This window comes from Physella acuta, unplaced genomic scaffold, assembly GCF_028476545.2.
Source record: "Physella acuta isolate Inbredline_101_S28 unplaced genomic scaffold, ASM2847654v3 ptg000473l, whole genome shotgun sequence".
NCBI lineage: Eukaryota > Metazoa > Mollusca > Gastropoda > Physidae > Physella > Physella acuta.
In genome coordinates, this window is record NW_026731992.1 from 446,902 (window position 1) to 474,213 (window position 27,312).

Below are 27,312 nucleotides of genomic sequence, written 5' to 3' on the forward strand. Positions count from 1 at the left end.
ACTCCTACATAAATGTTTGATCACATCACCCTTCTCCCCACCCCAATCATCACTTGACATCTCCCCACCCCAATCATCACTTGACATCTCCCCACCCCAATCATCACTTGACATCTCCCCACCCCAATCATCACTTGACTTCTCCCCATCATCACTTGACATCTCCCCATCCCAATCATCACTTGACATCTCCCCATCCCAATCATCACTTGACATCTCCCCACCCCAATCATCATTTGACATCTCCCCACCCCAATCATCACTTGACATCTCCCCACCCCAATCATCACTTGACATCTCCCCATCCCAATCATCACTTGACATCTCCCCACCCCAATCATCACTTGACATCTCCCCATCCCAATCATCATTTGACATCTCCCCACCCCAATCATCATTTGACATCTCCCCACCCCAATCATCATTTGACATCTCCCCACCCCAATCATCACTTGACATCTCCCCACCCCAATCATCACTTGACATCTCCCCACCCCAATCATCACTTGACATCTCCCCACCCCAATCATCACTTGACATCTCCCCATCCCAATCATCACTTGACATCTCCCCACCCCAATCATCACTTGACATCTCCCCACCCCAATCATCACTTGACTTCTCCCCACCCCAATCATCACTTGACATCTCCCCACCCCAATCATCACTTGACTTCTCCCCACCCCAATCATCACTTGACATCTCCCCACCCCAATCATCACTTGACATCTCCCCACCCCAATCATCACTTGACATCTCCCCATTCCAATCATCATTTGACATCTCCCCATCCCAATCATCACTTGACATCTCCCCACCCCAATCATCACTTGACTTCTCCCCACCCCAATCATCACTTGACATCTCCCCACCCCAATCATCATTTGACATCTCCCCACCCCAATCATCACTTGACATCTCCCCATCCCAATCATCACTTGACATCTCCCCACCCCAATCATCACTTGACATCTCCCCATCCCAATCATCACTTGACATCTCCCCACCCCAATCACTTGACTTCTCCCCACCCCAATCATCACTTGACATCTCCCCACCCCAATCATCACTTGACATCTCCCCACCCCAATCATCACTTGACATCTCCCCACCCCAATCATCACTTGACATCTCCCCACCCCAATCATCACTTGACATCTCCCCATCCCAATCATCACTTGACATCTCCCCACCCCAATCATCATTTGACATCTCCCCATCCCAATCATCACTTGACATCTCCCCACCCCAATCATCACTTGACATCTCCCCACCCAATCATCACTTGACATCTCCCCACCCCAATCATCACTTGACATCTCCCCACCCCAATCATCACTTGACATCTCCCCACCCCAATCATCATTTGACATCTCCCCACCCCAATCATCACTTGACATCTCCCCATCCCAATCATCACTTGACATCTCCCCACCCCAATCATCACTTGACATCTCCCCATCCCAATCATCACTTGACATCTCCCCACCCCAATCACTTGACTTCTCCCCATCCCAATCATCACTTGACATCTCCCCACCCCAATCATCACTTGACATCTCCCCACCCCAATCATCACTTGACATCTCCCCACCCCAATCATCATTTGACATCTCCCCACCCCAATCATCACTTGACATCTCCCCATCCCAATCATCACTTGACATCTCCCCACCCCAATCATCATTTGACATCTCCCCATCCCAATCATCACTTGACATCTCCCCACCCCAATCATCACTTGACATCTCCCCACCCCAATCATCACTTGACATCTCCCCACCCCAATCATCACTTGACATCTCCCCACCCCAATCATCACTTGACATCTCCCCATCCCAATCATCATTTGACATCTCCCCACCCCAATCATCACTTGACATCTCCCCATCCCAATCATCATTTGCTAATCTAACTTAACCCACTTCTACCAAACAGATTTAAATTTGACTCATAGCTCATAAGATGTTGAACTGATTTTTTTAAAGCCGTTCTTTTCATTAAAATGGTTTTTTTAAAAACAAAACATTTTAATGTTTTCCACTAAAGCAGGCGTGCTGACTGTGGAAATCGTATTCAATACTGCAACTTTTAATAAATAAGGTTACATGGATTAATCACGTCTTTTTAAAAATGCAAAATAAACGTAAAAATTCATTTTAACGAACAACGTTTGATAACATTAAAGTGTAACATCACATTTTCTTTGCAAACCCCCACCCACTTTCTCGTGTCGATTCAAAAGATGACGCCAACAGACATCAAAGATAAAAAAAAAAATTCACCGGAATGTCAGATCATGGCATACTTGACTAGATACACAGGATAGCAAACATAAGCCACTCTAGTGTCAGGCATTGGGCTCATTTTAAAACAAAGATTCATCGGCTTAATGAATGTTATAAGATTCATGAGCTTAATGAATGTTATAAGATTCGTGAGCTTAATGAATGTTATAAGATTCGTGAGCTTAATGAATGTTATAAGATTCATGAGCTTAATGAATGTTATAAGATTCATGAGCTTAATGAATGTTATAAGATTCATGAGCTTAATGAATGTTATAAGATTCATGAGTTTAATGAATAAGATTCATGAGCTTAATGAATGTTATAAGATTCAGGAGCTTAATGAATGTTATAAGATTCATGAGCTTAATGAATGTTATAAGATTCATGAGCTTAATGAATGTTATAAGATTCATGAGCTTTATGAATGTTGACAACATTGGCTCAGTTAAATCCTGCCAGACTGGTTAGAAACATGAGTTGATGACATCTGAAACATGATTGGATGACATCTGAAACAAGAGTGGATGACATCTGAAAGATGAGTGGATGACATCTGAAACATGAGTTGATGATACATCAGATACATGAGTGATGGACATTAAAACTATGACATCATACCCAGTGTATATAGTTTCATGACTGTTTTGACATAGGAATGTAAAGCCTCAGACATGATCTTAGGGAATCACATGACCATGTGTGAAGTTAGGGAATCACATGACCATGTGTGAAGTTAGGGAATCACATGACCATGTGTGAAGTTAGGGAATCACATGACCATGTGTGAAGTTAGGGAATCACATGACCATGTGTGAAGTTAGGGAATCACATGACCATGTGTGAAGTTAGGGAATCACATGACCATGTGTGAAGTTAGGGAATCACATGACCATGTGTGAAGTTAGGGAATCACATGACCATGTGTGAAGTTAGGGAATCACATGACCATGTGTGAAGTTAGGGAATCACATGACCATGTGTGAAGTTAGGGAATCACATGACCATGTGTGAAGTTAGGGAATCACATGACCATGTGTGAAGTTAGGGAATCACATGACCATGTGTGAAGTTAGGGAATCACATGACCATGTGTGAAGTTAGGGAATCACATGACCATGTGTGAAGTTAGGGAATCACATGACCATGTGTGAAGTTAGGGAATCACATGACCATGTGTGAAGTTTGGGAATCACATGACCATGTGTGAAGTTAGGGAATCACATGACCATGTGTGAAGTTAGGGAATCACATGACCATGTGTGAAGTTAGGGAATCACATGACCATGTGTGAAGTTAGGGAATCACATGACCATGTGTGAAGTTAGGGAATCACATGACCATGTGTGAAGTTAGGAAATCACATTTTTTTGAAATTTTACATAATTTCTTTCCACACCCACAGTAGCTTAAGTTAATATCCTGCATTTAAAAAGTTCATTGACCTAACCTCTGACCACTGTGTCCACTGACCTAACCTGTGACCACTGTCCATTGACCTAACCCCTGACCACTGTGTCAATTGACCTAACCTCTGACCACTGTGTCCACTGACCTAACCTCTGTCCACTGTGTCCACTGACCTAACTTCTGACCACTGTGTCCACTGACCTAACCTCTGACCACTGTGTCCACTGACCTAACCTCTGACCACTGTGTCCACTGACCTAACTTCTGACCACTGTGTCCGCTGACTTAACCTCTGTCCACTGTGTCCACTGACCTAACCTCTGTCCACTGTGTCCATTGACCTAACCTGTGACCACTGTGTCCACTGACCTAACCTCTGTCCACTGACCTAACCTGTAGGAAGTCTTAGCCCCACCTGTCACCTGGGGTCAGTGATGTAGACAATGTGTGTGTAGTCGTTGCTACACCTGTCACCTGGGGTCAGTGCTACACCTGTCACCTGGGGTCAGTGCTACACCTGTCACCTGGGGTCAGTGCCCCACCTGTCACCTGGGGTCAGTGCTGTAGACGATGTGTGTGTAGTCGTTGCTACACCTGTCACCTGGGGTCATGTGTGTGTAGTCGTTGCTACACCTGTCACCTGGGGTCAGGACTGGGCAGAGCTTGTCCAGGTATTTCTTCTCCAGGTTGACCTCAGACTCACGGATGAATGGCATTTGACCCTGAAGTTCAACATTGGTTGACTTAGGTCGTGGTCTCAATCTGCTACGTTTGCGCCGCAGAATGAGCTGGACGAGGAAAATAACGAGGATGGTGGCCAGGATGAGTACCATGACGGCCAGGACGGAGATGATGATGGTGGGCCGGTCCATGTGGGCTGCACCTGAGGACAATACAGGCTGCTAGGTTAACTCAGGATACAGGTGATACATTTGGGGAGGGGGCCCAGTGGTGTGAGCTTCAATAGATAAAACCAATTTATTTACCAGTTGCACTTTTATTTCCATTTTCTGCAGGAAAGTTCATGTTGTCTATGGTGGGCAGAGCTGAAATACAGGGGAGAGAAATCTTTATTTTTTTAATCAATAGTTGGGTTCTTGTTAATTAGTGATCATATTAATTTTAATTTACGGTTTGATTCGTGTTAATTAGTGATCATATTAATCAACAATTTGGTTCTTGTTAATTAGTGAACCTGCACCAATTCTCTAAATAGAACCAAACAGTTACATCAAATTTATTTAGATCAAAAAACAACAGAGCCCTCTGCATTAAAGCCATACCAACCTACATTTACCAACTTAAACCTATCATACCAACCTACAGCTACTAACTTAAACCTACCATACCAACCTACATTTACTAACTTAAACCTACCATACCAACCTACAGCTACTAACTTAAACCTACCATACCAACCTACAGCTACTAACTTAAACCTACCATAAAAACTTAAACCTACCATACCAACCTACAGCTACTAACTTAAACCTACCATACCAACTTAAACCTATCATACCAACCTACAGCTACTAACTTAAACCTACCATACCAACCTACATTTACTAACTTAAACCTACCATACCAACCTACAGCTACTAACTTAAACCTACCATACCAACCTACATTTACTAACTTAAACCTACCATACCAACCTACAGCTACTAACCTTAAACCTACCATATCAACCTACAGCTACTAACTTAAACCTACCATAAAAACTTAAACCTACCATACCAACTTAAACCTACCATACCAACCTACAGCTACTAACTTAAACCTACCATACCAACCTACATTTACCAACTTAAATCTACCATACCAACCTACAGCTACTAACTTAAACCTACCACACCAACCTACATTTACCAACTTAAACCTACCATACCAACCTACAGCTACTAACCTTAAACCTACCATATCAACCTACAGCTACTAACTTAAACCTACCATAAAAACTTAAACCTACCATACCAACTTAAACCTACCATACCAACCTACAGCTACTAACTTAAACCTACCATACCAACCTACATTTACCAACTTAAATCTACCATACCAACCTACAGCTACTAACTTAAACCTACCACACCAACCTACATTTACCAACTTAAACCTACCATACCAACCTACAGCTACCAACTAAAACCTACCATACCAACCTAAACCTACCATACCAACTTAAACCTACCATACCAACTTAAACCTACCATACCAACCTAAACCTACCATACCAACCTAAACCTACCATACCAACTTAAACCTACCATACCAACCTACAGCTACTAACTTAAACCTACCATACCAACCTAAACCTACCATACCAACTTAAACCTACCATACCAACTTAAACCTACCATACCAACTTAAACCTACCATACCAACCTAAACCTACCATACCAACTTAAACCTACCATACCAACATAAACCTACCATACCAACCTAAACCTACCATGCCAACCTAAACTATCATGCCAACTTAAACCTACCATACCTACCTAAACCTACCATACCAACTTAAACCTACCATACCAACCTACAGCTACTAACTTAAACCTACCATACCAACCTAAACCTACTATACCAACTTAAACCTACCATACCAACTTAAACCTACCATACCAACTTAAACCTACCATACCAACCTAAACCTACCATATCAACCTAAACCTACCATACCAACTTAAACCTACCATACCAACTTAAACCTACCATACCAACTTAAACCTACCATACCAACCTAAACCTACCATACCAACCTAAACCTACCATACCAACCTAAACCTACCATACCAACCTAAACCTACCATACCATCCTAAACCTACCATGCCAACCTAAACCTACCATGCCAACTTAAACCTACCATACCAACCTACCATAACACTCTGGACAACAGTCTCCTCTTCTCTGAATGAATATTGAACAGATGAGAGTGGGACATGACAAGGGGAAGCACTCAACCTGACCAGCGGAACACAAACATTGGGAGCAGTTCTCTCCCCTCCACCGTTCACCAGCCTCGTACTCGACTCCGTTGTGGACACACCCTGTACGGGGTGAGGCAGGTTCTGTGTTCAAATAAAAGCGGAGTTAGGTAGGTGGGGTGAGTAAGGGGGTATAGGTGGGGTGGGGTGAGTGGGGTGGGTGGGGTGGGGGTGGGATAGGTGGGTGGGGTAAGTGGGGTGGTGGGTGGTGTGAAGGGGTGGGGTGGGATAGGTGAGTGGGGTGGGGTAGGGATAGGATGGTGGGATAGGAGGGTGGTGTGGGGGGGGGGGGGGTGGGGTAGGATAGGTTGTTGGGGTGGGATAGGTGAGTTTGAGATAGGTGTATAAGGTGGGTGGGGTGGGATAGGTGAGTGCGGTAGTATACAATGTTCTACTGGGTAAGTGAGAAAGCTGGTAGCAAGCTTTAAATTGTTGTCAGTAAGTGGCTGTACAATGTGTACACAGATAATAAATTACAGGTGGGATGTCTGGCTGTACAATGTGTACACAGATAATAAATTACAGGTGGGATGTCTGGCTGTACAATGTGTACACAGATAATAAATTACAGGTGGGATGTCTGGCTGTACAATGTGTACACAGATAATAAATTACAGGTGGGATGTCTGGCTGTACAATGTGTACACAGATAATAAATTACAGGTGGGATGTCTGGCTGTACAATGTGTACACAGATAATAAATTACAGGTGGGATGTCTGGCTGTACAATGTGTACACAGATAGTAAATTACAGGTGGGATGTCTGGCTGTACAATGTGTACACAGATAGTAAATTACAGGTGGGATGTCTGGCTGTACAATGTGTACACAGATAATAAATTACAGGTGGGATGTCTGGCTGTACAATGTGTACACAGATAATAAATTACAGGTGGGATGTCTGGCTGTACAATGTGTACACAGATAATAAATTACAGGTGGGATGTCTGGCTGTACAATGTGTACACAGATAATAAATTACAGGTGGGATGTCTGGCTGTACAATGTGTACACAGATAATAAATTACAGGTGGGATGTCTGGCTGTACAATGTGTACACAGATAATAAATTACAGGTGGGATGTCTGGCTGTACAATGTGTACACAGATAATAAATTACAGGTGGGATGTCTGGCTGTACAATGTGTACACAGATAATAAATTACAGGTGGGATGTCTGGCTGTACAATGTGTACACAGATAATAAATTACAGGTGGGATGTCTGGCTGTACAATGTGTACACAGATAATAAATTACAGGTGGGATGTCTGGCTGTACAATGTGTACACAGATAATAAATTACAGGTGGGATGTCTGGCTGTACAATGTGTACACAGATAATAAATTACAGGTGGGATGTCTGGCTGTACAATGTGTACACAGATAATAAATTACAGGTGGGATGTCTGGCTGTACAATGTGTACACAGATAATAAATTACAGGTGGGATGTCTGGCTGTACTCACCGAGACACACAGGACAGCACTGGCTCTTGACGAGGACAGTCCTGGTGCAGGTGAGGGGCGGACACACCTGGCTGTAGCAGTGGATCTGACCCTGGCGACACACGCAGCTCTGACACGGGTCCGACTGCCAGACGTCACCATGCTGGTATGTCACAGAGGTGCTGGAGTGACAGCTGCCTTGACCTTTCATGCCTGACAAGGTCAAATTCAGTTCTGCAGACAAGTTTGATTGGATTAAAACAAGTGTTGGGTTTGACCTATGACCTACACGATTCTGAGCTTGACCTATGAACTATGACCTGTATGAATGTACCAATGGTTCAACACATCTTACCTGGACAGGTAGCGCAGCATTCACCACTGGCCCTGACAGGGTGCGTGCAGATGACAGGTGGGCAGGTGGGAGTCTGACATAAGATGTCACCTGCCTGACACATGCAGTGTGTGCACTCATCCATCATCCACATCTCCCCCTCCCCGTGTACTTTCCCAATGGCAGACTCGCAAATCTCTCCAGATGGGTTGGGAACTGTTAGACCTGTCAATGTTGGGAGGGAACTGTTAGACCTGTCAATGTTGTAACTGTTAGACCTGTCAATGTTGGAACTGTTAGACCTGTCAATGTTGGGAGGGAACTGTTAGACCTGTCAATGTTGGAACTGTTAGACCTGTCAATGTTGGGAGGGAACTGTTAGACCTGTCAATGTTGGGAGGGAACTGTAAGACCTGTCAATGTTGGGAGGGAACTGTAAGACCTGTCAATGTTGGAACTGTTAGTCCTGTCAATGTTGGGAGGGAACTGTTAGACCTGTCAATGTTGGGAGGGAACTGTAAGACCTGTCAATGTTGGGAGGGAACTGTTAGACCTGTCAATGTTGGGAGGGAACTGTAAGACCTGTCAATGTTGGAACTGTTAGACCTGTCAATGTTGGGAGGGAACTGTTAGACCTGTCAATGTTGGGAGGGAACTGTTAGACCTGTCAATGTTGGGAGGGAACTGTAAGAGCTGTCAATGTTGGGAGGGAACTGTTAGACCTGTCAATGTTGGGAGGGAACTGTTAGACCTGTCAATGTTGGAACTGTTAGACCTGTCAATGTTGGGAGGGAACTGTTAGACCTGTCAATGTTGGGAGGGAACTGTAAGACCTGTCAATGTTGGAACTGTTAGACCTGTCAATGTTGGGAGGAAACTGTTAGACCTGTCAATGTTGGGAGGGAACTGTTAGACCTTTCAATGTTGGGAGGGAACTGTAAGACCTGTCAATGTTGGAACTGTTAGACCTGTCAATATTGGGAGGGAACTGTTAGACCTGTCAATATTGGGAGGGAACTGTAAGACCTGTCAATGTTGGGAGGGAACTGTTAGACCTGTCAATGTTGGAACTGTTAGACCTGTCAATATTGGGAGGGAACTGTTAGACCTGTCAATATTGGGAGGGAACTGTAAGACCTGTCAATGTTGGGAGGGAACTGTTAGACCTGTCAATGTTGGGAGGGAACTGTAAGACCTGTCAATGTTGGGAGGGAACTGTAAGAGCTGTCAATGTTGGGAGGGAACTGTTAGACCTGTCAATGTTGGGAGGGAACTGTAAGACCTGTCAATGTTGGGAGGGAACTGTTAGACCTGTCAATGTTGGGAGGGAACTGTAAGACCTGTCAATGTTGGAACTGTTAGACCTGTCAATGTTGGGAGGGAACTGTAAGACCTGTCAATGTTGGGAGGGAACTGTAAGAGCTGTCAATGTTGGGAGGGAACTGTAAGAGCTGTCAATGTTGGGAGGGAACTGTTAGACCTGTCAATGTTGGAACTGTTAGACCTGTCAATGTTGGAACTGTTAGACCTGTCAATGTTGGGAGGGAACTGTAAGAGCTGTCAATGTTGGGAGGGAACTGTAAGACCTGTCAATGTTGGGAGGGAACTGTAAGACCTGTCAATGTTGGGAGGGAACTGTAAGAGCTGTCAATGTTGGGAGGGAACTGTTAGACCTGTCAATGTTGGAACTGTTAGACCTGTCAATATTGGGAGGGAACTGTTAGACCTGTCAATATTGGGAGGGAACTGTTAGACCTGTCAATATTGGGAGGGAACTGTAAGACCTGTCAATGTTGGGAGGGAACTGTAAGACCTGTCAATGTTGGGAGGGAACTGTTAGACCTGTCAATGTTGGGAGGGAACTGTTAGACCTGTCAATGTTGGGAGGGAACTGTTAGACCTGTCAATGTTGGGAGGGAACTGTAAGACCTGTCAATGTTGTAACTGTTAGACCTGTCAATGTTGTAACTGTTAGACCTGTCAATGTTGGGAGGGAACTGTAAGACCTGTCAATGTTGGCAGGGAACTGTTAGACCTGTCAATATTGGGAGGGAACTGTAAGACCTGTCAATGTTGGGAGGGAACTGTAAGACCTGTCAATGTTGGGAGGGAACTGTTAGACCTGTCAATGTTGGGAGGGAACTGTTAGACCTGTCAATGTTGGGAGGGAACTGTTAGACCTGTCAATGTTGGGAGGGAACTGTAAGACCTGTCAATGTTGTAACTGTTAGACCTGTCAATGTTGTAACTGTTAGACCTGTCAATGTTGGGAGGGAACTGTAAGACCTGTCAATGTTGGCAGGGAACTGTTAGACCTGTCAATGTTGTAACTGTTAGACCTGTCAATGTTGGGAGGGAACTGTAAGACCTGTCAATGTTGGGAGGGAACTGTAAGACCTGTCAATGTTGGGAGGGAACTGTTAGACCTGTCAATGTTGTAACTGTTAGACCTGTCAATGTTGGGAGGGAACTGTCAGACCTGTCAATGTTGGAACTGTTAGACCTGTCAATGTTGTAACTGTTAGACCTGTCAATGTTGGCAGGGAACTGTTAGACCTGTCAATGTTGGCAGGGAGGAACGAGTCAATATACCTGGACATGTTGGGCAACAATCCCCGACCCTAAAGACTGGCGTGTGGCAGTGTGGGGCTGGGCAGGCAATCAGGGAACACATCTCCACACCTGAGTGGCAGTAACATCTGCGGCATCCGTCGCTCCACACCTCACCCGACCTGTGGTGGGACCCCTCTGGGGACAGGCATCCCCTGGCCACCCCAGACACATCGATGGGTGGCTCTGTGGACAAATGGTGGACATTGTTGGAGTGGTCAACGACAGACAAATGGTGGACATTGTTGGAGTGGTCAACGACAGACAAATGGTGGACATTGGTGGAGTGGTCAACGACAAACAAATGGTGGACATTGTTGGAGTGGTCAACAACAGACAAATGTTGGACATTGTTGGAGTGGTCAACGACAGACAAATGGTGGACATTGGTGGAGTGGTCAACTACAGACAAATGGTGGACATTGGTGGAGTGGTCAACTACAGACAAATGTTGGACATTGTTGGAGTGGTCAACTACAGACAAATGGTGGACATTGTTGGAGTGGTCAACTACAGACAAATGGTGGACATTGTTGGAGTGGTCAACTACAGACAAATGGTGGACATTGTTGGAGTGGTCAACTACAGACAAATGGTGGACATTGTTGGAGTGGTCAACTACAGACAAATGGTGGACATTGTTGGAGTGGTCAACGACAGACAAATGGTGGACATTGTTGGAGTGGTCAACTACAGACAAATGGTGGACATTGTTGGAGTGGTCAACTACAGACAAATGGTGGACATTGTTGGAGTGGTCAACTACAGACAAATGGTGGACATTGTTGGAGTGGTCAACGACAGACAAATGGTGGACATTGTTGGAGTGGTCAACTACAGACAAATGGTGGACATTGTTGGAGTGGTCAACGACAGACAAATGGTGGACATTGTTGGAGTGGTCAACGACAGACAAATGGTGGACATTGTTGGAGTGGTCAACGACAGACAAATGGTGGACATTGTTGGAGTGGTCAACGACAGACAAATGGTGGACATTGTTGGAGTGGTCAACGACAGACAAATGGTGGACATTGTTGGAGTGGTCAACGACAGACAAATGGTGGACATTGGTCAACTACAGACAAATGGTGGACATTGTTGGAGTGGTCAACGACAGACAAATGGTGGACATGGTTGGAGTGGTCAACGACAGACAAATGGTGGACATTGTTGGAGTGGTCAACTACAAACAAATGGTGGACATTGTTGGAGTGGTCAACGACAGACAAATGGTGGACATTGTTGGAGTGGTCAACGACAGACAAATGGTGGACATTGTTGGAGACTAGTCATTGTACAACTACAGACAAATGGTGGACATTGTTGGAGTGGTCAACGACAGACAAATGGTGGACATTGTTGGAGTGGTCAACGACAGACAAATGGTGGACATTGTTGGAGTGGTCAACGACAGACAAATGGTGGACATTGGTGGAGTGGTCAACGACAGACAAATGGTGGACATTGTTGGAGTGGTCAACGACAGACAAATGGTGGACATTGTTGGAGTGGTCAACTACAGACAAATGGTGGACATTGTTGGAGTGGTCAACGACAGACAAATGGTGGACATTGTTGGAGTGGTCAACGACAGACAAATGGTGGACATTGTTGGAGACTAGTCATTGTACAACTACAGACAAATGTTGGACATCGTTCAACTACAGACAAATGTCGGACATTAGTCATCTACAGACAAATGTTGGACATTGGTCAACTACAGACAAATGTTGGACATTGGTCAACTACAGACAAATGTTGGACATTGGTCGACTACAGACAAATGTTGGACATTGGTCAACTACAGAAAAATGTTGGACATTGGTCAACTACAGACAAATGTTGGACATTGGTCAACTACAAACCTCTGCACAGACATTGTGGACATCCTTCAGCTGTGAGCACGTGTCCATACATGCATCTTTTGGTGCAGTTGAACTGGGGACATTTGTTGCACTTGCACTTAATGCAGCCCTCGCGTGACCTCCTGAAGCCGTACTCACACTGGATGGGACATTTTCTCTCGTCCCACGGTGGACAGCGGTCAGGCGCCCCACCACATTCACACAGCTGGTTCCCTGCGGCGTCCAGCTTCAGGCCAAACTGGCAGTCTAGCTGGCATTTAGCTGGGTACAAACATTATGGCTTTCAATATCTAGATCTAGCTGGCATTTAGCTGGGTACAAACATTATGGCTGTCAATATCTAGATCTAGCTGGCATTTGGCTGGGTACAAACATTATGGCTTTCAATATCTAGATCTAGCTGGCATTTGGCTGGGTACAAACATTATGGCTTTCAATATCTAGATCTAGCTGGCATTTAGCTGGGTACAAACATTATGGCTTTCAATATCTAGATCTAGCTGGCATTTCGCTGGGTACAAACATTATGGCTGTCAATATCTAGATCTAGCTGGCATTTAGCTGGATACAAACATTATGGCTTTCAATATCTAGATCTAGCTGGCATTTAGCTGGGTACAAACATTATGGCTGTCAATATCTAGATCTAGCTGGTATTTGGCTGGGTACAAACATTATGGCTTTCAATATCTAGATCTATCTGCCATTTAGCTGGGTACAAACATTATGGCTTTCAATATCTAGATCTAGCTGGCATTTCGCTGGGTACAAACATTATGGCTGTCAATATCTAGATCTAGCTGGCATTTGGCTGGGTACAAACATTATGGCTGTCAATATCTAGATCTAGCTGGCATTTAGCTGGGTACAAACATTATGGCTTTCAATATCTAGATCTAGCTGGCATTTAGCTGGGTACAAACATTATGGCTGTCAATATCTAGATCTAGCTGGCATTTGGCTGGGTACAAACATTATGGCTGTCAATATCTAGATCTAGCTGGCATTTAGCTGGGTACAAACATTATGGCTGTCAATATCTAGATCTAGCTGGCTTTTAGCTGGGTACAAACATTATGGCTTTCAATATCTAGATCTAGCTGGCATTTAGCTGGGTACAAACATTATGGCTTTCAATATCTAGATCTAGCTGGCATTTAGCTGGGTACAAACATTATGGCTTTCAATATCTAGATCTAGCTGGCATTTGGCCGGGTACAAACATTATGGCTGTCAATATCTAGATCTAGCTGGCATTTAGCTGGGTACAAACATTATGGCTGTTAATATCTAGATCTAGCTGGCATTTAGCTGGGTACAAACATTATGGCTGTCAATATCTAGATCTAGCTGGCATTTAGCTGGGTACAAACATTATGGCTTTCAATATCTAGATCTAGCTGGCATTTAGCTGGGTACAATCATTATGGCTGTCAATATCTAGATCTAGCTGGCATTTAGCTGGGTACAAACATTATGGCTGTCAATATCTAGATCAAGGACATAAGAACATCATAACACAAATATTCCTTGACAGGTGTGTAATGAAGTGTGTACTGTGTAGATACCTTGTTTGCACCTGCAAGTGTAGCAGCCGTCATCTGTCTGCTCCAGACCGTAAGGACACGTAAGGGTGCATGACCTCAAGCTTGGACAAGGTTTAAAGGTCAAGGTGACAGCCTCATGGTCTGATGAGAAATTGTTTCATCAACTAATAAATATATTAATTTGACAACAATTGCTCAACAAATGTGCTTGGACAAATCTGGACATGGTACAGGTGGGCTGGTTCAGGGGAGCTAAACTGGACATACTACAGGTGGGCTGGTTCAGGGGAGCTAAACTGGACATACTACAGGTGGGCTGGTTCAGGGGAGCTAAACTGGACATGCTACAGGTGGGCTGGTTCATTGAGCTAAACTGGACATACTACAGGTGGGCTGGCTCAGGGGAGCTAAACTGGACATACTACAGGTGGGCTGGTTCAGGCGAGCTAAACTGGACATGGTACAGGTGGGCTGGTTCAGGGGAGCTAAACTGGGCATGGTACAGGTGGGCTGGTTCAGGGGAGCTAAACTGGACATGCTACAGGTGGGCTGGTTCAGGGGAGCTAAACTGGACATGCTACAGGTGGGCTGGTTCATTGAGCTAAACTGGACATACTACAGGTGGGCTGGTTCAGGGGAGCTAAACTGGACATGGTACAGGTGGGCTGGTTCAGGGGAGCTAAACTGGACATGCTACAGGTGGGCTGGTTCAGGGGAGCTAAACTGGACATGGTACAGGTGGGCTGGTTCAGGGGAGCTAAACTGGACATGCTACAGGTGGGCTGGTTCAGGGGAGCTAAACTGGACATACTACAGGTGGGCTGGTTCAGGGGAGCTAAACTGGACATGGTACAGGTGGGCTGGTTCAGGGGAGCTAAACTGGACATGCTACAGGTGGGCTGGTTCAGGGGAGCTAAACTGGGCATGGTACAGGTGGGCTGGTTCAGGGGAGCTAAACTGGACATGCTACAGGTGGGCTGGTTCAGGGGAGCTAAACTGGACATGGTACAGGTGGGCTGGTTCAGGGGAGCTAAACTGGACATGCTACAGGTGGGCTGGTTCAGGGGAGCTAAACTGGGCATGGTACAGGTGGGCTGGTTCAGGGGAGCTAAACTGGACATGCTACAGGTGGGCTGGTTCAGGGGAGCTAAACTGGACATGGTACAGGTGGGCTGGTTCAGGGGAGCTAAACTGGGCATACTACAGGTGGGCTGGTTCAGGGGAGCTTACCTGGACATGTGGGGCAGCAGAGTCCAGGAAGGGACGTGGAATGTTGACAGTGTGAACACACCTCCGCCTGGCACTGGGGGTAGCCGTCCTTGCAGACACACGTGGTGCAGGGGTTCTCATGCCAGACCTCGGTGTCGTTGTGGACTTGGCCAGTCTCAGAGACACAGCCTGGTTGGAAAAGCAACAATGACCAGTAGACTTAAACAATGACCAGTGGACTAGGACAAGCAACACTGACCAGTAGACTTAAACAATGACCAGTGTACTTAAACAATGACCAGTGGACTAGGACAAGAAACACTGACCAGTAGACTTAAACAATGACCAGTGTACTTAAACAATGACCAGTGGACTAGGACAAGAAACACTGACCAGTAGACTTAAACAATGACCAGTGTACTTAAACAATGACCAGTGGACTAGGACAAGAAACACTGACCAGTAGACTTAAACAATGACCAGTGTACTTAAACAATGACCAGTGGACTAGGACAAGAAACACTGACCAGTAGACTTAAACAATGACCAGTGTACTTAAACAATGACCAATAGACTGGGACAAGAAACACTGACCAGTAGACTTAAACAATGACCAGTGTACTTAAACAATGACCAGTGGACTAGGACAAGAAACACTGACCAGTAGACTTAAACAATGACCAGTGTACTTAAACAATGACCAGTGGACTAGGACAAGAAACACTGACCAGTAGACTTAAACACTGACCAGTGGACTTAAACAATAACCAGTGGACTAGGACAAGAAACACTGACCAGTAGACTTAAACAATGACCAGTGTACTTAAACAATGACCAGTGGACTAGGACAAGAAACACTGACCAGTAGACTTAAACAATGACCAGTGTACTTAAACAATGACCAGTGGACTAGGACAAGAAACACTGACCAGTAGACTTAAACAATGACCAGTGTACTTAAACAATGACCAGTGGACTAGGACAAGAAACACTGACCAGTAGACTTAAACAATGACCAGTGTACTTAAACAATGACCAGTGGACTAGGACAAGAAACACTGACCAGTAGACTCAAACACTGACCAGTGGACTTAAACAATGACCAGTGGACTAGGACAAGAAACACTGACCAGTAGACTTAAACAATGACCAGTGGACTTAAACAATGACCAGTAGACTGGCACAAGAAACACTGACCAGTAGACTTTAACACTGACCAGTGGACTGGGACAAGAAACACTGACCAGTAGACTTAAACAATGACCAGTGGACTTAAACAATGACCAGTGGACTAGGACAAGAAACACTGACCAGTAGACTTTAACAATGACCAGTGTACTGGCACAAGAAACACTGACCATTAGACTTTAACACTGACCAGTGGACTGGGACAAGAAACACTGACCAGTAGACTTAAACAATGACCAGTGTACTTAAACAATGACCAGTGGACTAGGACAAGAAACACTGACCAGTAGACTTAAACAATGACCAGTGGACTGGGACAAGAAACACTGACCAGTAGACTTAAACAATGACCAGTAGACTGGCACAAGAAACACTGACCAGTGGACTGGGACAAGAAACACTGACCAGTAGACTTAAACAATGACCAGTGGACTGGGACAAGAAACACTGACCAGTAGACTTAAACAATGACCAGTAGACTGGCACAAGAAACACTGACCAGTAGACTGGGACTGGCACAAGAAACACTGACCAGTAGACTGGGACTGGCACAAGAAACACTGACCAATGGACTGGCACAAGAAACACTGACCAGTGGACTGGGACAAGAAACACTGACCAGTAGACTTAAACAATGACCAGTAGACTCAAACAATGACCAGTGGACTGGGACAAGAAACACTGACCAGTAGACTTAAACAATGACCAGTGGACTGGGACAAGAAACACTGACCAGTAGACTTAAACAATGACCAGTAGACTGGCACAAGAAACACTGACCAGTAGACTGGGACTGGCACAAGAAACACTGACCAATGGACTGGCACAAGAAACACTGACCAGTGGACTGGGACAAGAAACACTGACCAGTAGACTTAAACAATGACCAGTAGACTCAAACAATGACCAGTGGACTGGGACAAGAAACACTGACCAGTAGACTTAAACAATGACCAGTAGACTTAAACAATGACCAATGGACTGGCACAAGAAACACTGACCAGTAGACTGGGACAAGAAACACTGACCAGTAGACTTTAACACTGACCAATGGACTGGGACAAGAAACACTGACCAGTGGACTGGGACAAGAAACACTGACCAGTAGACTGGCACAAGAAACACTAACCAGTAGACTTAAACACTGACCAATAGACTGGGACAAGAAACACTGACCAGTGGACTGGGACAAGAAACACTGACCAGTGGACTGGGACAAGAAACACTGACCAGTGGACTGGGACAAGAAACACTGACCAGTGTACTGGCACAAGAAACACAGACCAGTGGACTTAAACAATGACCAGTGGACTGGGACTGGCACAAGAAACAATGACCAGTGGACTGGGACAAGAAACACTGACCAGTGGACTGGGACAAGAAACACTGACCAGTGGACTGGGACAAGAAACACTGACCAGTGTACTGGCACAAGAAACACAGACCAGTGGACTTAAACAATGACCAGTGGACTGGGACTGGCACAAGAAACAATGACCAGTGGACTGGGACAAGAAACACTGACCAGTGGACTGGGACAAGAAACACTGACCAGTGGACTGGGACAAGAAACACTGACCAGTGTACTGGCACAAGAAACACAGACCAGTGGACTTAAACAATGACCAGTGGACTGGGACTGGCACAAGAAACAATGACCAGTAGACTGGGACTGGCACAAGAAACACTGACCATAGACTGGGACTGGCACAAGAAACACTGAGCGTGGACTTACCTGTACATACAGGACAACACTGGCCATCTGGGACGACCATGAGACTACAGGCCAGCTTGGGACAGCTCTGCTCCCAGCACCTGTTGACCCCGTCTAGACACTGGCAGCTGGTGCAGTTGTCCACCTGCCACACCTGGCCATGGGACTTCTCTTGACCTTTGTAAACACAGGTCCGACTGTCATCTGTGGATCAAAACCTTCCGTCACTTTTCTGGTCTAATTCTGGCCCAGCTCCAGTTGTCTACTGGCCCAGCTCCCCTGGTATAATGGCCCAGCTCCCCTGGTCTACTACTGGCCCAGCTCCCCTGGTCTACTGGCCCAGCTCCCCTGGTATAATGGCCCAGCTTCCCTGGTCTAATGGCCCAGCTCCCCTGGTCTACTACTGGCCCAGCTCCAGTTGTCTACTGGCCCAGCTCCCCTGGTCTACTACTGGCCCAGCTCCCCTGGTCTACTACTGGCCCAGCTCCCCTGGTATAATGGCCCAGCTCCCCTGGTCTAATGGCCCAGCTCCCCTGGTATAATGGCCCAGCTCCCCTGGTCTAATGGCCCAGCTCCCCTGGTCTACTACTGGCCCAGCTCCCCTGGTCTACTACTGGCCCAGCTCCCCTGGTCTAATGGCCCAGCTCCCCTGGTCTACTGGCCCAGCTCCCCTGGTATAATGGCCCAGCTCCCCTGGTCTAATGGCCCAGCTCCCCTGGTATAATGGCCCAGCTCCCCTGGTCTACTGGCCCAGCTCCCCTGGTCTACTGGCCCAGCTCCCCTGGTCTAATGGCCCATCTCCCCTGGTCTACTACTGGCCCAGCTCCCCTGGTATAATGGCCCAGCTCCCCTGGTATAATGGCCCAGCTCCCCTGGTCTAATGGCCCAGCTCCCCTGGTATAATGGCCCAGCTCCCCTGGTCTAATGGCCCAGCTCCCCTGGTCTAATGGCCCAGCTCCCCTGGTCTACTACTGGCCCAGCTCCCCTGGTCTAATGGCCCAGCTCCCCTGGTCTAATGGCCCAGCTCCCCTGGTCTAATGGCCCAGCTCCCCTGGTCTACTACTGGCCCAGCTCCCCTGGTCTAATGGCCCAGCTCCCCTGGTCTAATGGCCCAGCTCCCTTGGTCTAATCACTCAACACTAGAGACACTGTGGGTGCGATACCAAGGAAAATGCTTTGAATTTAAAAATAACTTTCATGATAATAGGGGCCTCTCACATAACAAGGGCTGTTCACATAACAAGGGCTGTTCACATCCGTCAGGATACGAGTTTATCTTGGTGAGGTCACAGCAAGGTAATGTCATGTTGGACTAATAGGAAACAAGGCTTTATGAATGAGCGCGCTTGTGGGGAGGGCGGGGCTTACATTCCAGGCTGCTGACGTCAGACAGGATGGGTAGGGGGCCGTTCTCACACACCACGCGCTGTGGCCGTCCAACAAACACGATGTGGCCGTCCAACGAAACACGTCTATCAAGTCGTTTGGGCAAGATGACATAACATGGTGGATACTCAAGACAGTCTGACAAAAACTCTGGCCTGATGGAACCTGTGGTCAGTCTGATGGAACCTGTGGTCAGTCTGATGGAACATGTGGTCAGTCTGATGGAACACGTGGTCAGTCTGATGGAACCTGTGGTCAGTCTGATGGAACACGTGGTCAGTCTGATGGAACCTGTGGTCAGTCTGATGGAACATGTGGTCAGTCTGATGGAACCTGTGGTCAGTCTGATGGAACACGTGGTCAGTCTGATGGAACACGTGGTCAGTCTGATGGAACATGTGGTCAGTCTGATGGAACCTGTGGTCAGTCTGATGGAACATGTGGTCAGTCTGATGGAACCTGTGGTCAGTCTGATGGAACACGTGGTCAGTCTGATGGAACACGTGGTCAGTCTGATGGAACATGTGGTCAGTCTGATGGAACACGTGGTCAGTCTGATGGAACCTGTGGTCAGTCTGATGGAACACGTGGTCAGTCTGATGGAACACGTGGTCAGTCTGATGGAACATGTGGTCAGTCTGATGGAACATGTGGTCAGTCTGATGGAACACGTGGTCAGTCTGATGGAACATGTGGTCAGTCTGATGGAACCTGTGGTCAGTCTGATGGAACCTGTGGTCAGTCTGATGGAACACGTGGTCAGTCTGATGGAACACGTGGTCAGTCTGATGGAACATGTGGTCAGTCTGATGGAACCTGTGGTCAGTCTGATGGAACATGTGGTCAGTCTGATGGAACCTGTGGTCAGTCTGATGGAACCTGTGGTCAGTCTGATGGAACATGTGGTCAGTCTGATGGAACCTGTGGTCAGTCTGATGGAACCTGTGGTCAGTCTGATGGAACCTGTGGTCAGTCTGATGGAACCTGTGGTCAGTCTGATGGAACCTGTGGTCAGTCTGATGGAACACGTGGTCAGTCTGATGGAACACGTGGTCAGTCTGATGGAACCTGTGGTCAGTCTGATGGAACCTGTGGTCAGTCTGATGGAACCTGTGGTCAGTCTGATGGAACACGTGGTCAGTCTGATGGAACACGTGGTCAGTCTGATGGAACCTGTGGTCAGTCTGATGGAACCTGTGGTCAGTCTGATGGAACCTGTGGTCAGTCTGATGGAACATGTGGTCAGTCTGATGGAACATGTGGTCAGTCTGAACGAGCCACAACTGGAATGAGCTCACCTGCCGGACACTCGAACACGTGACAGCAGGTTCCGGGCAGACCCGTGGCGTTCTGGACAAGTCTGGGCTGTCCGTGCTGACACACGGGCAGACGACACAGCGACACATTGCAGACACACTGCCACGCCTGCTCCGGAAGGAGGAACAAGTTGTTGCCCTCGACGTCGTTGTACTGGGTGTCAGGGCTCGTCAAGTCTCTCCTTGTCAGTGTAGAGTCAGGGGGACACAACTGAGCTTCATAAACAGGCGGGCAGTTGCTTCCCTTACACGGCTGCTCCGGTACTTCTGGGGGGAAAGTTTACAATAGTACAATTAGGCAAAACGGCACAACAGTTGGGCAATAAGTCAAGTGGACAGGAAGTCAGGGGGACAGGAAGTCAGGTGGACATGAAGTGTGGTGGACATAAGGTGTGGTGGACAGGAAGTGAGGTGGACAGGAAGTGAGGTGGACAGGAAGTGAGGTGGACAGGAAGTCAGGTGGACAGGAAGTCAGGTGGACAGGAAGTCAGGTGGACAGGAAGTCAGGTGGTGTCTGGTGGACAGGAAGTGAGATGGATAGGAAGTCAGGTGGTGTCTGGTGGACAGGAAGTGAGATGGACAGGAAGTGAGGTGGACATGAAGTGAGGTGGACAGGAAGTGAGGTGGACAGGAAGTCAGGTGGTGTCTGGTGGACAGGAAGTGAGATGGACAGGAAGTCAGGTGGTGTCTGGTGGACAGGAAGTGAGGTGGACAAGAAGTGAGGTGGACATGAAGTCAGGTGGTGTCAGGTGGACAGGAAGTCAGATGGACAGGAAGTCAGGTGGACAGGAAGTGAGGTGGGCAGGAAGTGAGATGGACAGGAAGTGATGTGGGCAGGAAGTGATGTGGGCAGGAAGTGAGGTGGACAGGAAGTGAGGTGGTGTCAGGTGGACAGGAAGTCAGGAAGTCAGGTGGACAGGAAGTCAGGTGGACAGGAAGTCAGGTGGACAAGAAGTGAGATGGACAGGAAGTGAGGTGGGCAGGAAGTGAGGTGGGCGAATAGACAAGTATGTTGTCAGCTGACTTAAGGCCAACACACGAGTGTGTTGTAGCCTCGTATTACGTAACGGCCTTATCTATTTAGGTCATTGGGCCAGTAGAGTTACGTAACTGTTACTTCAGCCGTTTTAGGCGAGCCTAACTGCACCTTTTAATCGAACTGAAACAAACTTTTTCAATTCCGTTTGCGGGTACCACCTCGGCGGGCAGATCACTTTGCTACGAGCGAGATACCCTGGGTCACAGGGCTAAGACTAGTGTTGTATTGACCTTTACCCTCGGTTGTATTGACCTTTACCCCAGACTCCCACGCCGCACGGTGACTCACTACTTTGATAGCCCGCTTAAAATAGAACGCTTCTACGTTTTTCCTATAAATATTTGTTTCAAATCTTGATGCTATTTTTGGATCACGTGCTTTGTATGTCCCAGCCCGTAAACTAAAAGCCAAAATCTATTTCCAAAGGTCAGTGACAGGTAAAGTGGATTAACGGTCAGTGGCAGGGGAAGTGGATTAACGGTCAGTGACAGGTAAAGTGGATTAACGGTCAGTGACAGGTAAAGTGGATTAACGGTCAGTGGCAGGTCAAGTGGATTAACGGTCAGTGGCAGGTAAAGTGGATTAACGGTCAGTGGCAGGAGAAGTGGATTAACGGTCAGTGGCAGGTCAAGTGGATTAACGGTCAGTGGCAGGTCAAGTGGATTAACGGTCAGTGGCAGGTAAAGTGGATTAACGGTCAGTGACAGGTAAAGTGGATTAACGGTCAGTGGCAGGAGAAGTGGATTAACGGTCAGTGGCAGGTCAAGTGGATTAACGGTCAGTGACAGGTAAAGTGGATTAACGGTCAGTGGCAGGAGAAGTGGATTAACGGTCAGTGACAGGTAAAGTGGATTAACGGTCAGTGGCAGGAGAAGTGGATTAACGGTCAGTGACAGGAGAAGTGGATTAACGGTCAGTGGCAGGTAAAGTGGATTAACGGTCAGTGGCAGGTAAAGTGGATTAACGGTCAGTGACAGGAGAAGTGGATTAACGGTCAGTGGCAGGTAAAGTGGATTAACGGTCAGTGGCAGGTAAAGTGGATTAACGGTCAGTGACAGGTAAAGTGGATTAACGGTCAGTGACAGGTAAAGTGGATTAACGGTCAGTGGCAGGAGAAGTGGATTAACGGTCAGTGACAGGTAAAGTGGATTAACGGTCAGTGGCAGGAGAAGTGGATTAACGGTCAGTGGCAGCCAGTTTCTTCCAGGCAACTCTTCGTGCCCCCCCCCCCCCCCCACGCCCCGAAAATGTTTACCGCCCCCCCCCCCGGACGAAATGAAATTTATATAATTTAAATAGAAAATATATACTTTTAACAGTGTCCGCCCCCGAAGAAAGTCTACCGCCCCCCCCCCCCCCCCCCGAGAAAAACGTCTGGATTTGACATCACTCGAGTCAGCGGCGTAGGCAAGGGAGGGGGGGGGGTTAGGGGGGTTACAACCCCTCCCATGGACTCACACCGCTATATATATATATATATATATATATATATATATATATATATATATATATATATATATATATATATATATATATATATATATATATATAATATATATATATATATATATATAGTTAGCGGACAAAAAATTGGTTAAATTTATATGCGTTCTATATAATTCCATTTGGTTCGGTGGGGGGCGGCGGTAGACTTTCTTAGGGAAGTCAATACAAATATCAACCAATATCAACCAATATCAACCAATATCAACCAATATCAACCAATATCAACCAATATCAACCAATATCAACCAATATCAACCAATATCAACCAATATCAACCAATATCAACCATATCGCCTGGAAGGAAGTCTTCAAGTGTAGAACATCAAGACTGTTGCACTGCTTAATGTACTGGTCAACTGATTTTTTCACTGGTTAATGTACTGGTCAACTGTTTTTTTCACGGCTTAATGTACTGGTCAACTGTTTTTTTCACGGCTTAATGTACTAGTCAACTGTTTTTTTCACGGCTTAATGTACTGGTCAACTGTTTTTTTCACGGCTTAATGTACTAGTCAACTGTTTTTTTCACGGCTTAATGTACTGGTCAACTGATTTTTTCACTGGTTAATGTACTGGTCAACTGTTTTTTTCACGGCTTAATGTACTGGTCAACTGATTTTTTCACGGCTTAATGTACTAGTCAACTGATTTTTTCACGGCTTAATGTACTGGTCAACTGATTTTTTCACGGCTTAATGTACTAGTCAACTGTTTTTTTCACTGGTTAATGTACTAGTTTAACCTTTTTTTATGGCTTAATGTACTGGTCACAATAAAATAAATACCTTATGAGAAAAATACCGGTCAAAAATGCCTAGCAGCCTTTTTAGGGGAAAAGTGTGAGGAGGAGGGGGGGGGGGGGGGGTTGAAGGACCGGGAATTTAAAGTGGCGTAAATCGGAAGGGTTTTCATCCTGCCATTTCTCCCACCACATCCCCACCCCAGGTACATGGCAACCTGGTCAAACTCACTGACCATGACCTTGAAATACGCGGGTCCAAGACCTTGAAATGCATGAGTCTAAGCAACGAATGTCAACAAATCCCAAAGTTGGCATACCCGTGACGTATTTGCTAACATTTGTCTTTGTGTCAATAGACACCCCTCTCTCTTCTATCTCTCTCACATAATCTCACGGTTACCAAGGTATTAGGGAGCTAATATACCAAGGTGTTAGGGAGCTAATATACCAAGGTATTAGGGAGCTAATATACCAAGGTGTTAGGGAGCTAATATACCAAGGTATTAGGGAGCTAATATACCAAGGTGTTAGGGAGCTAATATACCAAGGTATTAGGGAGCTAATATACCAAGGTGTTAGGGAGCTAATATACCAAGGTATTAGGGAGCTAATATACCAAGGTGTTAGGGAGCTAATATACCAAGGTGTTAGGGAGCTAATATACCAAGGTATTAGGGAGCTAATATACCAAGGTATTAGGGAGCTAATATACCAAGGTGTTAGGGAGCTAATATACCAAGGTGTTAGGGAGCTAATATACCAAGGTATTAGGGAGCTAATATACCAAGGTGTTAGGGAGCTAATATACCAAGGTGTTAGGGAGCTAATATACCAAGGTATTAGGGAGCTAATATACCAAGGTATTAGGGAGCTAATATACCAAGGTGTTAGGGAGCTAATATACCAATGTGTTAGGGAGCTAATATACCAAGGTGTTAGGGAGCTAATATACCAAGGTATTAGGGAGCTAATTTACCAAGGTATTAGGGAGCTAATATACCAAGGTGTTAGGGAGCTAATATACCAAGGTGTTAGGGAGCTAATATACCAAGGTGTTAGGGAGCTAATATACCAGGGTGTTAGGGAGCTAATATACCAAGGTATTAGGGAGCTAATTTACCAAGGTGTTAGGGAGCTAATATACCAAGGTGTTAGGGAGCTAATATACCAAGGTATTAGGGAGCTAATTTACCAAGGTGTTAGGGAGCTAATTTACCAAGGTAATAGGGAGCTAATATACCAAGGTGTTAGGGAGCTAATTTACCAAGGTATTAGGGAGCTAATATACCAAGGTGTTAGGGAGCTAATATACCAAGGTATTAGGGAGCTAATTTACCAAGGTGTTAGGGAGCTAATATACCAAGGTGTTAGGGAGCTAATTTACCAAGGTATTAGGGAGCTAATATACCAAGGTGTTAGGGAGCTAATATACCAAGGTATTAGGGAGCTAATTTACCAAGGTGTTAGGGAGCTAATATACCAAGGTGTTAGGGAGCTAATATACCAAGGTGTTAGGGAGCTAATATACCAAGGTATTAGGGAGCTAATATACCAAGGTATTAGGGAGCTAATATACCAAGGTGTTAGGGAGCTAATATACCAAGGTGTTAGGGAGCTAATATACCAAGGTATTATGGAGCTAATATACCAAGGTGTTAGGGAGCTAATATACCAAGGTGTTAGGGAGCTAATATACCAAGGTGTTAGGGAGCTAATATACCAAGGTGTTAGGGAGCTAATATACCAAGGTGTTAGGGAGCTAATATACCAAGGTGTTAGGGAGCTAATATACCAAGGTGTTAGGGAGCTAATATACCAAGGTGTTAGGGAGCTAATTTACCAAGGTGTTAGGGAGCTAATATACCAAGGTGTTAGGGAGCTAATTTACCAAGGTATTAGGGAACTAATATACCAAGGTGTTAGGGAGCTAATATACCAAGGTATTAGGGAGCTAATATACCAAGGTGTTAGGGAGCTAATTTACCAAGGTGTTAGGGAGCTAATATACCAAGGTGTTAGGGAGCTAATATACCATGGTTCTGTGGAGCTAATATACCAAGGTATTAGGGAGCTAATATACCAAGGTGTTAGGGAGCTAATATACCAAGGTGTTAGGGAGCTAATATACCAAGGTGTTAGGGAGCTAATATACCAAGGTGTTAGGGAGCTAATATACCAAGGTGTTATGGAGCATATATACCAAGGTGTTAGGGAGCTAATATACCAAGGTGTTAGGGAGCTAATATACCAAGGTGTTAGGGAGCTAATATACCAAGGTTCTGTGGAGCTTAAATGCAACATGAAGGCCTATACAGTATCTGCCAATCGAGTGTAAATAGCATATTCAGAGGCGTAGCGAGGGAGGGCGGGGTGCGTATTGCACCGGGTGACACCATTTAGGGGGTGCCATCAAGGAAAAAATAGTAAAATATATACAGAAAAATGATAATTCAACTTAATTACATGTTTAGTTAGAGTGAGTTAAATAGGGCAAAGTTAACACCATGACGTAAACCTCCAACTGTAATTATGACCGACTAGATAAAAACATCGCTGTATTATCTGAGCACAGTTTAAAGCACTCACCCTGGGGGTGGAGGGGGTGAGGAGGTTAATTCAACTCAACGTAACAAAATATGCCTGAGGAAAACGGTTTGGTTGAGAACTGTAATTGTATATATATATATATATATATATATATATATATATATATATATATATAT

The 27,312-nt window shown here is 45.8% G+C and overlaps 1 protein-coding gene across 7 annotated transcripts in view; it reads right to left on the reverse strand.

The window, feature by feature from the left end:
- Positions 1-2,009: 2,009 nt before the first annotated feature.
- Positions 2,010-27,312, reverse strand: part of LOC131943929 (cysteine-rich motor neuron 1 protein) — a 30,995-nt gene continuing 5,692 nt past the window's right edge. The window contains exons 3-15 of one of the 7 annotated variants that reach the window (XR_009386978.1): positions 21,285-21,569; positions 18,622-18,804; positions 15,720-15,887; positions 14,511-14,630; positions 12,943-13,203; positions 11,057-11,260; positions 8,486-8,689; positions 8,152-8,364; positions 6,576-6,767; positions 4,685-4,744; positions 4,332-4,581; positions 3,900-4,165; positions 2,010-3,733 (exon numbers count right to left, since the gene is read on the reverse strand). Coding sequence is in view for 4 of the 7 variants with exons in the window: in XM_059304298.1 (XP_059160281.1) it covers positions 4,244-4,581; positions 4,685-4,744; positions 6,576-6,767; positions 8,152-8,364; positions 8,486-8,689; positions 11,057-11,260; positions 12,943-13,203; positions 14,511-14,630; positions 15,720-15,887; positions 18,622-18,804; positions 21,285-21,569 (2,228 nt within the window). In the remaining 3 variants the exon portion in view is untranslated. Of the gene's footprint in view, positions 4,166-4,240; positions 4,582-4,684; positions 4,745-6,575; positions 6,768-8,151; positions 8,365-8,485; positions 8,690-11,056; positions 11,261-12,942; positions 13,204-14,510; positions 14,631-15,719; positions 15,888-18,621; positions 18,805-21,284; positions 21,570-27,312 lie in introns of those variants that run through there. The other 6 variants (XR_009386977.1, XR_009386976.1, XM_059304300.1 and 3 more) reach the window with 6 other exon arrangements.